This window comes from Eulemur rufifrons, chromosome 15, assembly GCF_041146395.1.
Source record: "Eulemur rufifrons isolate Redbay chromosome 15, OSU_ERuf_1, whole genome shotgun sequence".
Taxonomy (NCBI): domain Eukaryota; kingdom Metazoa; phylum Chordata; class Mammalia; order Primates; family Lemuridae; genus Eulemur; species Eulemur rufifrons.
Genome location: NC_090997.1, coordinates 7,052,091 through 7,068,707, shown reverse-complemented (window position 1 = coordinate 7,068,707; position 16,617 = coordinate 7,052,091). Strand labels below are relative to the sequence as shown.

The following is a 16,617-nucleotide window of genomic DNA, read 5'->3' as shown; positions in this document are numbered from 1 at the left end:
GAAGCTTTTCCATGTTTATTAATTTTGCTCTCTCCAGAGGAGAAACCTAAGCTCATACATATACACATAAATAATAATTAACATTTATTGGCTACTCACTAGGTACCAGTACTAATTTTTATATATACCCATTTTCTAATTTAACAATTATTAGTAAGCCTATGAGGTAGGCACTATTATTCCCACTTATAGATAAGGGGACTGAAGCTTACTAAGGACATGAGCAGACAGTGAAGTCTGGGCTCAAATCCAGGTCTACCTGACTCCTGAGCCAGCATGTGCTAACTACTCCATCTAGAAAAACTAGTTAAAAAGAAGAGGGTAAAGGCCTAGAAGGATCTGCAGCCTGGGAAGAGGAGTTGCCGAATAAACTGAGCCCCACACCAGCTATAAGTTTCCTCAAGTATGCACAGCCAACAGCCCAACTCTCTCACCTTGTAGGAGAAACTTCCTGTCTACTCAGAATAGACTGCGTGTGTCACGTAGGTAGCCTGGAAGGGAAGAAGCCACATCTAGGGATGGGGTCCTTGGAAGAGAGACGTCTCCCCTCCTTGTTGACCTTAGTAGTTACAGAAAAAAGTTAATCCAGGTAATTCCAGCTGGGGATACCTTTAGTTTATAGGCTACCTCATTTTAACATGGTCCCAACTATTATACCTAACTCAAGGCACAAGAGTGCCACGGTGTGGTTTGAAGTTTAATCAGGATTAAACACAACTCTGTGAAACTTACAACCCAACTGACCTCTGATGGATACCTTCACCATACCACCTTACGCCTGTATGCCAAATTATAGTTTAGAAAACACTTTTACAGACTCCTCATGCAAGCCTCACAGCAACTCTGTGAGGTGAGTCTTACTATATTTTATGGATGAGGAAATTAAGGCTCAGAGAGTTTAAGTAACTTGCCCAAGGTCATGGAGCTATTAACTGGCAAAGAAAACGGAATCTGAAAAGTGCAGGTGACACTAAAAACTTTCAAAAACATAACGAATGGCACATCTGAGCAAGACTTAGTGAAAGGTTTGGTGACTGGTAAAGAGTAACTTGTTAAATAGTAACGCAAATACTTCAGAGTATGTTAAAAAAAAAAAAAAAGAGTGGTCATAGGTTACACTGATTGGGAAGACCAAAAAAAAAAAAAAAATCAATCATTCCATAATTTGATACTACTACACTGTCTTACTGATGCGGTTGTTTCACTTAACAGAATTTTTTAAACAAATGTTTGACACCAGTAAGTGACTTGAGGCAAGTGGAGAAATTTAGTAACATTCAAATAAATCAGTCATCTTAGTAACCAGTGTGGCTTCATGTGAACTTGCTTGATAACTCAGAACTAGGACCTATCATACTTTAGCACCAATTCAGAAAATAATAAATTTAGAAGCTTGTCATCCTATCAAGTGGCCAATGGAGCTGCTCATCAGTAAGACTAGTTTTATCTGAGCTATAAAAATTACTGCAGCCAATATCATCACTAATAGTAATAATTTCACAAACTGAAGTCAATATACATGGACAGGGAATGACTTGCTGTGTTTGTGCAGTTTAGATGATTGAAGACCCTACATAAAGGCTTCCACTGTGATGGGGATTAGCCACACAGTAATTAATGATGGTGTGAAGTGGAACAATAATCATGTCGCAGAGAAAGTCATAAAAATGCCCCAACAAAGGTACTAAAATAAGGACGATAAATGTTTTATAGCAACAATCTGAAAGAGTAAAACAATCTGGTGCAGACCTAGATGTGGTCTCATGTTGTGCAGTATTAATATCAAACCACCACAGACATGAAAAAGGTGAGCAATTAATTCAGTGACAATTAAATTCCCCCCAAATTGCAAAGCTAAGTGATTACTTCTGCTGAAAGTGTGACTACCACTCTGCTGAATGACCAGTGAAAATATTCACTGTTTTATATCACTAACAGGTAAGAAAACAAGAGTATATAAAGTTTGCCTTGGCAGTTTGGGATATGGCGATATTCTGAAGATATGTCCTAAATACAGAATAAGGGAAAGCTCAGTTGATGACAGGTGCAGATGGCATATGGTGACCCTGATCAAAACATAAAATGAGATAGTAGACCTACTGCCTTACATATGAGTGGATGGAAAGATTTATATGTTAGCCACGTGTTTATCAAAGGTTATTATAAAATGTGTTGGAATGTATCTATTACTAATCAATAACTCCTGGCTGTGACGAGAATGCTTTTTGTTACAAGAGAATACTCAACTGTGATGCTTAAATAGGAAAGACCACAATGTCAGGACTCGGGCTGGTGTGTCTGCAATTCTCTCGGCCCTTCCCTCAGGATTACCAGTTAGCTGCCATAGCTTTCAGCATCTTACTTCCATTCTTCCACATTCAAAAGGCAGGGAACAGGTGAGTGGCAGCAAAAAGAGGCTTCCTTCCTTGTGTGATCTCTCTCTGATCAAAAAAGAAAATCTTTCCAAGAACCCACCCTTAAGAGACTTTCTTTTATAGGCCAGAACAAATGAGATGAGACCACCCTAGACCAGTCACTGGGATTCCAAAAACATTATCATAAGAGGCTCAAACTAATTCTAATACCTGCCCTAAGTGTATTTTTGCTTACTCAATATCTGAATAAAATTATGGTTCTTAAGCATGAAAAAAGCAAGCAGGGTCAGGGATGACTACCAAGGTAATCAATAGTGCCTGCCACACGTGCCAACAGACCAGATAGTCTATCCTTGATAAGAAAGAAAGAGAATTCATTCTATTTAATGGACAGACTACACAGATATCACAGAAAACATGCTCCCCTTGTGAGGAGCTAATATAAAAGGTGCAAACCAAGGAACATTAAAGAAAAGCCACTGTTTAAGTAAACGAGATAGCTTCATTCTCTCATTCCATAAACATGTACTCAGTGCCTACTATGTGCCACATGCTGTTCTAGGTACAAAGGGTATACGGGTGAACAAAACAAAGTCCCTGGCCTCAAGGAGCTTATACTAGAATGGTTTCTGATATAATAAGTGTGCATCTTACAGACAAGAACAGCAGTCATGCTCCCACAGTAATTCAGAAGACTGTGTCTTCTACATACTTGCCAAATCACAAAAAGAACAAGTAGGTAGAATTATAGAAAGTATACCAAATATTCAGCTAAGTTATTTAACAGTGGCTCACGCCTGTAATCCTAGCACTCTGGGAGAACGAGGTGGGAGGATCGTTTGAGCTCAGGAGTTCGAGACCAGCCTGAGCAAGAGCGAGACCCCGTCTCTACTAAAAATAGAAAGAAATTAACTGGACAACTAAAAATACATATGGAAAAAATTAGCCAGGCATGGTGGCGCATGCCTGTAGTCCCAGCTACTCGGGATGCTGAGGCAGGAGGATCCCTTGTGCCCAGGAGTTTGAGGTTGCTGTGGGCTAGGCTGACACCACAGCACTCTAGCTCGGGCAACAGAGTGAGACTCTGTCTCAAAAAAAAAAAAAAAAAAATTTTTTTTAAATACTGATAATGTATATTTCATATAGCATTTTTCTAGGTATTCAAAAATACCTTAATGCACATTATCTTTTTTCCTTCTTTTTGTAAAAGACTTTATTTATTTAGAACAGTTTTAGGTTCTTAATAAATCAAGAGGAAGGTACAGAGATTTCCTATCTACTCCCTTCGCCGCTATATGCACAGCCTCGCCCATTATCAACAGCCCCCACCACAGTAGTACATTCGTTACCATCGAGGAACCTACACTGACACATTATAATTACTCTAAGTCAGTAGTTAAGGTTAGTGCTCACTCTGGTGTTGTATACTCTGTGGGTTTGGATAAATGTATAAGAGCATGTTTCCACCATTATAGTATCATACAGAGTATTCTCACCACCCTAAAAATCCTCTGTGCTCCTTCTATTTATCCTTCCCCTAAGTCCCACCCCTTGGCAACCGCTGATGTTTTTCCTATCTCCATAGTTTTCCCTTTTCCAGAATGTCAGATAGTTGAAATTATAATTGCACATTATCTTTACTTCCCCATTGACTGTGAAGGAAGAAAGGGTGGATATAATTACACAGGCCCCGAAGGGTAAGCACCTAGGTCTATACCTCCCAAACCATTCAGCTATCATTACAAACTACAACTTTCCCAGAAAGAAGTCTCTAAAATTAAGATTTAACTAGAGTCTCTGTTGGGTTTGAGAATAATTTATTAGAGATTTACTAGAGAAATAGCATCCAGAGAGCTTTTAACTCTGTATCTATGCCTGGGTCTCCCTGAGTGTGTCAAAGAGAAAGAGAACCTAGAGAATGCCAACGTAAAGTTATATTTTCCCAGTTCTCATAGTGTAAGTGAGGAAAAGGTGGCAGAGCTATCAATATTCAGAAGCAAATAAGTCCCAGAAAACAGATCTCCTGCTAGAAGACCTGGGGTCAGCAATTACCTGGGTTCAGGGACCAATAAAGACCTTTTAACATTCTCTTTTGACCAGAGAATCTAACACCAAACCCCAAAACACAAAATCTCTACTGTGAGTTAATTTCCCATTTAGTAATGGACCATTTGGAAGTAAGATGATTGCTCATCCACTGGTCCAAAATAGGGCAGAAGAGAACCTAGAAAAGGCCAAAGTAGAAACTGTCATTTCAACAAAATAAAGGAGAGTACAGGGGTGATGGAAGTAGACGCATAAAAGGAAAAATGTATTGACTTACTTTTTGGTGAGCCGAGGGTCCAGAGGTGGGTGCTGTGCTCCATACACAGGCTGGATGCTAAAAGCATGAAAAAAGGAGGCAGCAAGTTGTTAGTTTAGTTTAGTTAGGAAACTAAATATTTTGGCTGAGTACCATCTGTATCACAAAATTGGATGAGATGTTGAGAAATAGGTTACAGCGGAGAATGAATATACTCAAGCCATTTCCAAAAGAGAGCAACCTACTCTTTAAAAAAAAAAAAAAAGAAAAAACAAAGTGTTTGATAATGTTCATTTTCCCTGGTAAGGCTTCAGTGCTTTACACACCTGACTGTCAGGAAGCCCTATGTGTACAGAAGACAGCGTGGAAAGGTAATGGGCTTTAGAATTGGAGAGAGCAGAGTTCAAATGGCACTTCTGGCATTCAATACTACTTTGAACTTGGACCAAGTTACCTGACTACTTTGAGCTTGTTTTCTCATCTAAAATGGGACTATGGCCTACCTTAAAGGTTCACTGGGCTAAAAGACAATGAAGCAACACTACCAAGCGAAAGGTGGCCCAAGGAAATTGCATGTACCGCAGGTAGGGTACAAACAACTTCAAAAATCAGTTCAGCCATATCTAGAAAGAATGAAATATACATACCCTAAGACCCAGTGTTTTCACTCCAAAATATGTATCTTAAGAGAAATATATACAAAAGTGAATCAAGAGACATATATAAAACTATTCAAAGCACCATGGTTCTTCTTAGCCCCAAACTAGACATAACCCAAATGTCAACAGTGAATAGAGAAATAAACTGCGGTATGTTCACATAGAATACTATACACCGAGGACAATACACGAAGTAGGGCTGAAAGCAACAATGTGGATGAATCTTACAAATGTCATGTTGAGCAAAAGAAGCAAAGTATGAAGGAGTAAATACCGTATGATTCTACTTGTGTACACTTCAAAAATTGACAAAAATAATTTCTATTGTTTAGGGAGACATGCACAGCAGTAGCAATATAAAGAAAGCAAGGGGAGATTAACATAAAGGATGTGTGTCTCTCTGGGGGAAAAGAGGGAGGGGACACGGAAGTTTCTGTGTGCTCACTTTGTGTTCATTTTGTGATTATTCATCAAGCCACCGTATCACACATTTGTGTTTCATGTACTTTTCCGTGTATAACATATCACACTTAAAAAAGTGACCCGGCCGGGCGCGGTGGCTCACGCCTGTAATCCTAGCACTCTGGGAGGCCGAGGTGGGCGGATCATTTGAGCTCAGGAGTTCGAGACCAGCCTGAGCAAGAGCGAGACCCCACCTCTACTAAAAATAGAAAGAAATTATATGGACAGCTAAAAATACATATAGAAAAAATTAGCCGGGCATGGTGGCGCATGCCTGTAGTCCCAGCTACTCGGGAGGCTGAGACAGGAGGATCGCTTGAGCTCAGGAGTTTGAGGTTGCTGTGAGCTAGGCTGACGCCACGGCACTCACTCTAGCCTGGGCAACAGAGTGAGACTCTGTCTCAAAAAAAAAAAAAGTGACCTAAGAATAACTGTATACTGACCCAAACTATCATTCAATTATTAATGCAAAGGTGACAGAAAAACATTTTTCAACATGTAAGAACTCAGGGAATATGCATTCCTCGACTCCTGCCTGAAGAAACTATGAGAGGACAACTTCAACTAACTATGAGATGGAGAAACCACGGTAAAAGGACGAGTGGAATCGATCTAACCCTAGGTCCAAGTCTTAAATGTGAGGCTGTATGGTTACTGCAAAGAATGTAAAAGTAATATACTTGGCAAATGTTAAAAATAGGAAGGAGGAAAAAATGGACAAACAAGTGCAGTGATTTCCTCATTTTTTACTGATAGGGCTCAAAAGATATTTTAAGCTGACGGCTCAAGTGATAGAGGCATAGTATGTTTTAAGACAGAAAAATGCTCACTTTGGCAACACATATATTAAAATTGGAACAATACAGAGAAGACTAGCATGGCCCTGCGCAAGGGTGACATGTAAATTTGTGAAGTGTTCCATATTTTGGTTCCACTTTCTAATATTCATTGGTGGGTAAACTAAGGCTCTAATAAGAGAAGTGACTTACCCAATGGAGGGTCCTTCTAGCTTCAAACCCCACCCCCAATTCTTCTTCCAAAAAAAAAAAGAAAACTAAGAAAAATAATATAATCAACTAAAAGCAGGTGGGGAAGGAGGGGTCAGAAAATATAACTACTAATTTCATCATTGCTCATGGTAAGGACTCAATAGATATTGTCTGAAGAAATATGGTATAAAGTTATGCTTCTAAATGTAATCACTAGAATAAAAAGATAAATCTTCCAAATTATTAAAATATATACATATATGCTCCGCAAAGCACAGTCCATACAATAGTTTTTTAAAAAAGAAAATATTAAAAACATAACTAAGACTAAATATATCAGTTATTCCAATAAATATAAATTTGCTGAATTTACCTTTTAAAAGAAAAAGGATTATCATCAACAGGGAACTAGTTAAATTATAGTACATCTTTTAAAAAGAATGAGGCAATTCTATATCCAATGAAATGTAATAAACTCAACATTAATTGAAAAAAGATGCAGAACTATATATGTGTCACCATTTAAAAAATCTTTAAGATATATACACATATTCATGGATGATTAGCTCTATGCATGCAAAGAGTGTCTCTGAAAGAATACATAAACAGCAGCAGCAGCAGTCTGGAAGAGGAAGCAGATGAATGGAGGATGAGGCGGCAAAAAGACTGTTTTCACTGCACACCCTTTGTGCTTTTCTGATTTACTATCATGTACAAGTATCACCTTTATAAGAAATAAATTAAGCAATCATAAAAGGGTTGGAAGGTTTAAATGGGCTAATGTGTCAAAAGCCCTTTAGCACAATTCCTGGTGGGCGGCAATACTCATTTAATGGGAAGCAGGTAGTGAGGGAGACTTGCAAACATTCAAACACTACCCAGCACACACTCAGGGCCCAAGCAAGAAACGTTGGTTTTCTTCCACTCTTCCATTTTTATTATTTAATCCTTATCTGATATTTAGAAAACGGAACAAGTTTACCAGTATTTTGTTTCACATAACAGAGGTGATCCTAAAGATGCTTTCAAATAACAATGTAGCCAAGTCAATCATTTTCATATTTATTTCTATTGAGATTTCAGAGGGAATCTTCTTGCGTATGATCTTGTTTATGGATATGGCTCCTACCTTTATAAGAATCTATACTCCCTAAACCTCTCTGGAAGGTTATTTATAAACAAACCATTATATGTATTACTATAGAAATACAAACTCTGAAAAGCAAACAACACCACTTTAATGTGTTTAAAGGGTTTCCCAGGCAGAGGAAAAGAAAAAGAAAAAGAAAAAAAAAAAAAGAGGAACCAAAGAGTAAAAGGAAAGTTTGGCTTAGGGGAAAGGGGTTAGACAAAACAAAAAGTAGAACACCAACAATCACCAAGAAAACCCCAAAAGGGCCACTGATTTGCATTTTAGCATTTGCAAATAATCTAAGATGAGCCACAGCCTTCTTCATAGTAAAATATATTTTTATTTTATTTTTTATTTTTTTGAGACAGGGTCTTGCTCTGTTGCCCAGGCTAGAGTGTCGTGACGTCAGCTTAGCTCACTGCAACCTCAAACTCCCGGGCTTAAGTGATCCTACTGCCTCAGCCTCCCGAGTAGCTGGGACTACAGGCATGCGCCACCATGCCGGGCTAATTTTTTTCTATATATATATATATTTTAGTTGGCCAGATAATTTCTTTCTATTTTTAGTAGAGATGGGGGTCTCGCTCTTGCTCAGGCTGGTCTTGAACTCCTGACCTCGAGCAATCCTCCCGCTTTGGCCTCCCACAGTGCTAGGATTACAGGCGTGAGCCACCGCGCCCGGCCCTTCATAGTAAAATATAAAATCAGGGCATAAACTCTGCAGGAAGATCTCAACAGGCCGGTTAGGTTAGGTGACTGGGTAGAAAAATCCTCCCCTTAAAAGAGTATTACCACCTGCCAGTAACTCATGCAGAAAAAAAAACAAACCTAACTGTGCAGGCTTAAGGGCCAGAGGCCATCAGTTACCATCTAGGAAAGAAATCTTACAATCACAGTAAACTATTGTTTAAAGATGTCAGCCCAATGTGCTAGCACAGCCAGAAAGCCTTAAGATAAACGATGGATTTCATCAGCAAACGTATCAGAGCCCAAATTGAATTTGTTAACATATTCTTGAACTAAACCATGATGTATCTGAACCTGGAACACTCTGTGTAATAAATCAGTTTATTGCACCTCAAAAAAGACAGGCAAGAAGTTAGAAAAGGAAGAGAAACCAACATGATTACAGAGACTAAATGAAAATACACTGAAAGAGACCAATGATTAAGGTGCTCAATTTCTTGCCATTTTTAATTCACCTATCAGCCTGTACCATCTCCACTCCTCCCAAACCCAAACTCCACCCTAGGGAAGGCTGGGCTCCACTCCATCTTCCAAACATACTCGAATTATTAAATCAGGCTCTTTTCCCTACTCGGAATGCTTTTCTATTTTCTGCATCCCTTTTCTCTTGTATCCAACCTGCAACATTACCTTCAAATTCTACACCCCCATGAGACTTTCTTGTCCCCACCCACAGCATCCACTAACCCATGCCTTCTGATTCCCTAACATGCATAAATCAGGGTTTATATATTCTTAAAACAAACGAGAGTTAGATCATAATATAAGTACACTCAGGTAGGTGCTCAATAATCAGCTTAAGAAATAGGACATTATGCAGTCAAAACCCCTGCCTTACTCCTCCTTCCCTTCCTAGGAAGCTACTCTATTAAATTTGGCATTTTTCACACTCATTTTTATTTTCTATGTATCCCTAAGTAATACATAATATTGTTTTGCATATAAAACTTTATATAAATAATATCACTGTACATATGACTTATTATGACCCTAAATCATAATGCTACTTTAAATTTTACTTAATTTCATGGCTTTTGGCCTATCTCTCCAACACAAGTTAAAAAATAAATCTGCTCTAACACAAGTGTAAAAGCATTTAATTGACATTTTCAAGCACAAAGAAAAGTACAGAGAGCAATATAACAAGCACCCATTAACCATCACTCTGATGTAACAACTGTTAGCATTCATCACAGTTCTTTTTTGAAGAAAATAAAGTGTTAGGCTACTGATATCCCAGTTGCAGTTCCCTCCCTCCCCAAGAGATAACCACTATTCTGAAGTTGGAGGGAATCCTTCCCATCTGTTTTTATACTTCTACGTATATTCATATACCCACAAACAACACACACTATTTTTTTATGTTTTTAAACTTTACATAAAAGACTGCACACTGTACATATAATTCTACATCTTGCTTTTTTCATTCAACAATGTGTTTTCACCCAACTCTACTTTTAAGTTTTTCTGATTACAAAAGTAACATATGCTAAGTGGAAAAACCAGAAAGTCAATCATACACAGCGTCCTCTCCAGGGGAAGCCATGGTGCCAAACAGATTTTCAGCTTCTAGAAAGCCACGGTAGTGCCATGTGTTTTTCTGGAGCCCTCTTACCACCTGGCAGAGCACAACACACACCAGCAGGCACTTAACAATCCTTGGTGAGTGAAGATTAGAACTCTACAAAACCTATACCTCTGCTTAGGCCGATGCTTCTCTAGCTAGACAGACCTAAAAACTAGAGGTTAGCGTGCTGCATCTCAGAGAAATTACACCACATCTGCAGAGAAAAGAATGCCATTGGATGTGTTGCCAGGAGACAAACTGGAGCCAACATCCTGGTCAACCTGTCATTCTCTTTTAACAAAACCAACACCACAGAACGTATTAGCACAGCTGTTTTACCTCATTGTTGGAACAGTGCAAAAAACCTTGGTAGGGAAAATCAACAGGTATTTGTTTAGCGCTGAGAAAAAAGCTAAAGCAAATATGGGAATTTAAATGCCAAACACATTGGCAACTAATTCAAGCTCACACATTCACTCCGTGGAAGTTTTCCAGAACCAGGGATCTATGCTGTTTTAGTGATTAATTTAATATCTTCTAGTCACTCACTTTATCAGTAAAACATTTCCAAGCCAAGAATAGGTTATAACGCACCTGCCCAGACAGGCTGGGAACATTACACTGAGTCTTCTATCAGATTCATTATGATCTGAGGATTAAGATCAAAGCCCTTAACTTGGCCTATCTTTCCAACCATGAATGACCTGGAGGGCTTCGAGAATTTGGATTTTATTCTAATGACAAATGGGAGGCCTGTAGAGGGGAAAGAAGAGAAGCAGGAAGACCAATGAGGAGGCTACAGCAGTAGTCCAGGCAAGAGAGGATTCAGTTTGATCCAGGGTAGTAGGGGTGGAAGTGGTGAGAACAGCTCAGATTCTGGATATATTCTGATGAGCCATCAGGACTTGCTAATCAATGGGATGTGGCAGGAAGGGAAAGAGAAGAATTAAAGACATTAGGATTTTTGGCCCGAGGAACTTGGTAAACAGTGGGACCATTAAGAGAGATAGAAAGAACAGCTTTGCAGAGGTGGGCAGATGTGTAAATCCAGAGTTCTGTTTGGACACGTTAAGTTTGAGATGCCTACAGAGAGCCCCATGGAAATGCATTAATTGTTCAAGAGCCACATGGCAAAAGCTGCCAGCACTGGGACTCAGGTTTCTTTGAATCTAATTCAGGGTCTGTTCTCAGTGGTTCTCAAAGGGCAACCCCTAAACCAGCGGTAGCATTTGGGAACTTGTTAGAAACTCAACTTCTCTACCCTACTGAATCAGAAGCTCTGGAAGTGGGGCCAAGCAATGTATGTATGTCTTCATGAGCCCTCATGAGTGAGGGCTCAAACTTCAGTGAGCTGACTCACTGAAGTTTGAGGACCATTGCTCGAAATCATACTCCTCGTCACTAATGAACACGTGATAGCCATAGTTCCCCTGCGTTAGGCTTCTCTGTGCCGCCACAAACCATCTGCCTAATTAACAATGGGTGGTGAGTTGTGTTTTTTTCTTTTGTTTCCTGTCCAGGACTCACTGAAGGCTTTAAACACACCATCGATCAAAGTTTTTCAATTCCAGTTTCAGAAACTAAAGCAAGAGGAGAAAACAAAAATTGGAGCTACCATAATAGTAATTATCATTCTTACAATAACTAACATTATTGAGTACCTCCTAACCACTTGCTATGCATTAGCTCCTTTAATTCTCATAATATTAATAGTTGTATGGGGTAGATACTCTGTTCCCATTTTACAGATGAGGAGACTGAGGCACAGAATGGTTAACTAACTTCCACAAGGTCACACAGCTAGAAAGTGGAGAAGCTGGGGTTTGAACCCAGGCAGTCAGATTCCAGAGCCTGAATTTTTAACCACAATGGTACAGATTGCCTCTTATCTTCCTAAGCATCAATAAATCACCATTTGATGTGTTAAGTACATGGGGCTCTTGTGAATAACTGAGAGAACTTAAAAACATGTTTAATCTTAACAAGGTACCATATGACCCAGCAATTCTACTTATACACAAAAGAATGGAAACCCTATGTCCACACAAACACCGGTGGATGAATCTTCACAGAAACATCATTCATAGTAGTCAAAAAGTAAAAAACCACCCAAATTGCCATCAGCTGATGAATGGATAAATAAAATGTGGTATACATACATGATGAAATATTACTCAGCCATGAAACGGAATGAAGTACTGATACATAATACCACATGGATGAACCTGAAATCATGCTTAGTAAAAGAAGCCAGTCACAAAAGGCCTCATATTATATTACTCCATTTATATGAAATGTCCAGAATAGGTAAATCCATAGGAACAGAAAGGAAAATAGGAGTCACTAGGGTCTGGAGGGAGGGGGAATAGGAAGTGGCTGCTAATGTACTCTAATGGATACAGAGTTTCTTTGTGGAATATTGAAAATGTTCTGAAATTAGTGATGACTGCATAAAACACCTATACTGTAGATGAATTTACTAAATGCCATTGAATTATACACTTCAAAAAGGTGAATTTTACGGTATATGAATTATATCTCAAGAAAGCTGTTATTTTAAAGAAAAATGTTTCATTCATTTTGAACTTAGGCTATTTTATTTAATAAAATTCGTATTTGTTGTCACTAAGGTCACTGGATCATGATCAAAGAAACTGAAAGTAACCTGCCATCACTTTGATTTTTTAACCTTTCAGTTTGCAAAAGGAATAAACTAGTTTCAGTTCTAAGTTTCAATAAATCTAGTACAGTCATTTGTGTCATTTCTCCACTCACGAAAAAGTTTTTCTTCTCTAAGACTTAAAAAATACAGATGGAAAAGTTCTATTCTTGAGAAAATGCTCTAACATTTTCCTTAAATCAAAGTACCCTTCTATCTAAAAGAAGCTCAGATAGTTTTCTCCCATAACCAGGGGCTCCTGGGACTTCCCTGCTAAAAGCACACAGCTGAACAATATTTCTCTTCAACAAGCAAGGTACTAAAAATGATTATGGCAGCCTGAGCGAGAGTGAGGTCCTGTCTCTACAAAAAATAGAAGAAGTAGCCAGGTGTAGTGGCGTGCACCTTTAGTCCCAGCTACTGTGGATGCTGAGGCAGGAGGATCGTTTGAGACCAGGAGTCTGAGGTTGCAGTGAACTAGGCTGACGCCACTGCACTCTAGCCAGGGTGATTAGAGCAAGACCCTGTCTCAAAAAAACAAAACAAAAAAACTATTATGAATTGTGGAAACATTTTAATGCCTTAAGAATAAACAATGAAGATAAATAACTAGTGCTGCAGTAAGGATCTGAGAAACATTCTTTTCAATGTTTACTTGCTCTAATAACAGTCAAATTAATAAGTACTATTTTTTAAGCCACTATACTGTGCTAAATACTGTCCTAGGTTCTTTAAAAACATATTTCCTCCAGTCCTCACAGTAACCCTGTGAAAGGGGTTCTCAATTCAAAGATAAGGAAACTGAGGCCTAAAGCAATTAAGTCAATTATTTGTTGTGGTTAGCTAGGTAAGAGAGCCCAAATAATAACCCAAGTTATTTTGAAATAAAAAATTCTTTTCTCAGCCGGGGGCAGTGGCTCACGTCTGTAATCCTAGCACTCTGGGAGGCTGAGGCAGAAGGACTGCTTGAGCTCAGGAGTTCGAGACCAGCCAGAGCAAGAGCGAGACCCGTCTCTACTAAAAATAGAAAAATTAGCTGGGTGTTGTGGTGTGGGCCTGTAGTCCAAGGTACTTGGGAGGGGGATCGCTTGAGCCCAGGAGTCAAAAAAAAAAAAAAAAAGTTCTTTTCTCTATCCCTCTGTATGAAAAAGGAAGCCAAAAACTTTTAAGAAACTAAACAGACTTCTGTTCATATAGCACAGAAGTAGTGTTTTTAAAAAGCTATTTCTGTAGTCCAAAAGAGGAAATATAGAAAAGAAAAGATTGTTAATAGCAACGACCAGTCAGAAGGCAAAAGACCACACCATGTCTCACATCTCTTAAATTAATTACTTCCTGATATAATGATTTTCCTATTGATTCTGATTATAATCTCAGGATGTCAAAATTTAATGATCTCACTATGGAAAACCCCTGAGAACTGCAGTTAGCACAACTGGAGAGCTCGCTAGACCAGGAAGGAAAAAGGAATCAGTTGGCAGGAAGTGGTGCTTATCTAAAAACATAGAACATCTTTAACACTGATATTAACACTGTAATTCCCCAGCACTTTAATCTGAAGCTATCTTTGCATTCCCTTGTATTATTTTAATATGTATTCCTAAAAGCTGATTCCCACCTTTTGCTTTTTTCTTTTATATTTGCATTTTATTTTCTACTTGATCAAATGTTAGAAAAAAGCAACAGCTTATACAATATCACAATGCCATTGAAAAGTCGAGTTTTCAATATTTCAGACATGTTAAATTCTAATTTTAGTTAATAAAGATGAAAAGAGAAAAATACTTTAGATTTCTTAAACTGTTCAGTAACATGCAGTTTACATAGCAAAGAAAAAGTCAATGAAGAAATACTTTCTTTCACTGACCTCTAGAACAAATACTATAGATTTACACATAGGAGACTCATCACACACAAACTTTATTTCACAAGCATTTGGGTTTTTTTTGTTTTGGGGGGCTTTTTTTGGAAGTAGCATGATCAACTTTGTATTTATTCCAGGAAAATTCACATGAAGAGAACATACATCGTTCTTGGCATATGATATATAACTTATTCTGTGATTTAAATTTTATTTTTATTTCAAATATTAATGGGGTACAAATGTTTTAGGTTACATGGATCATTTTTGTAATGCTTGAGTCCTAGCTATAGGTGTGCCCCTCACCAAAATAATGTTCATAGTACCCATTAGGTTGATATATTCCCTTCCCACCCTTTTCTCCATATGTCTAATAGGATCCTTAATTGCCACTCTGACCCTCATTTCTCTCTAGCTTAAAAAAAGCGGGGGGGGGGGGGTCACAAGTTCAAAGGATTATCCCAGAAGGAAAAGACCTGAATCAATTAGAAAAGATAGCATGTAGGGGACAACAAAACATGAATTTCATCATGTAGACTGTGGCTGGCAGAAATCTTAAATTCACACCTGAAACACACCTGAAACACACACTCCTTATACTTTTCGGGACTCTGCCCCAAACAAATTCAAACTGTACAACAATAGCTAACTGATGGATGGATAATTGCTAAGAGTTTCAACATACACCGAAGCCGGGCGGGAGGGGGCAGAAAGTAGCTTAGAAGGTCTGCTCTCCAACTAAACAACTGAAGAATGAAAGAATTTAGTGTATTTGCATGTAGTGTAAGAGCATTACAATGCAGAAGAGGAGGAGGTCACTTGGGGTTGGACAAATCCTTAGAAAATGCCAAAGGAATAAACTCGATTCTGTGGTCACCTTGCAATAATTTCTAAGGGGGAAGGGCCAACTCAAGATAAACTAAGGTCGGACTTGAGAATTGTCCTCACTTTTCCTGCCCACCCCCCTCGGCAGGCCGCCCCAAACTCCCACCAGAACCTTTTGGGAACGTGCCGAGATGGGGGAGCAAAGAAAGGGGCCATCTCGTGCCAGCAACCACCTGTGCGTGGTGGAGACCCCCGAGAGGGAGTTCTGTGTAAAGTGGAAAGCAGCCCTGGGGATGGCCCTCCGAGCCCAGGACAGACACCGGCTACTCACCCAACTCCACTGCCCCTTATGCCTGGTCTTCGGCCACCTCCCAGCTGGAGGTCATTCCTCCTGAGACCTCCGCCCCCAGACCCCGATCTGCACCCACACCCAGCCGTCCCCAAAGCTCTCTGCCCGCCCCTCTGCTTGACAGCTGCCCTGCCGCCACCAGGCAGCCCCAGCTTCCCCAGCCCGGGTTCCCCAAACCAGTCTTCTGGCCTTGGTGGCGCCCCAGGCCCGGGGATTTAGGGATCAGGATCTGGAAGGGTTTGGTCCAATCTCCTCTCCGTCTCAGCGTCCTAGGCTCACCTTCCCGGCAGCTTAGCGCTCCTCTTCCAAAACTGCTTGCTGTTCTCGGCGGCCATTGCTTTGGCCCAGGGAAGGCCTTGTAGGCGGGCCAGGGCGGGGTGCCCGGCGAGATGCCCCCAGGACCCCTCAATCCGAGGGCCAACCCAGGCCGCTTCCCCGCCGCCGGTCACCCGCTCCCAGCTCCTGGGGGCGCCATCTTGGATGTGGGCACCCTCCAACCCAGCGCCGCTGCCATTGGTGGGCTGCGCAGGCCGTGGACGGGCGGCCAATCGGGAGCCGGAATCCTGCAGGCCGCTGAAGCTAAGCGACAGCGCCAGGGGCTGGGCACACAGGTGGATCAGAAAGGCGGAGCTGGGGCGAGCAGGGAGGCGGGGCTGAAAGTTCCTACCTCCAGGAGCGAAGAAGCAGGTA

General features: G+C 40.0%; 1 protein-coding gene and 1 non-coding gene across 2 annotated transcripts in view; one reads left to right on the top strand and one right to left on the bottom strand.

The window, feature by feature from the left end:
• Positions 1-16,411, bottom strand: part of TBC1D22B (TBC1 domain family member 22B) — a 68,866-nt gene extending 52,455 nt beyond the window's left edge. The window contains exons 1-2 of the mRNA XM_069487639.1: positions 16,207-16,411; positions 4,699-4,755 (exon numbers count right to left, since the gene is read on the bottom strand). Of these exons, the coding sequence (XP_069343740.1) occupies positions 4,699-4,755; positions 16,207-16,262 (113 nt within the window). The 5' untranslated portion in view covers positions 16,263-16,411. The remainder of the gene's footprint in view (positions 1-4,698; positions 4,756-16,206) is intronic.
• Positions 6,621-6,726, top strand: LOC138396122 (U6 spliceosomal RNA). The gene has a single exon (XR_011235602.1). It is a non-coding gene; the product is annotated as a U6 spliceosomal RNA (small nuclear RNA).
• Positions 16,412-16,617: the final 206 nt, after the last annotated feature.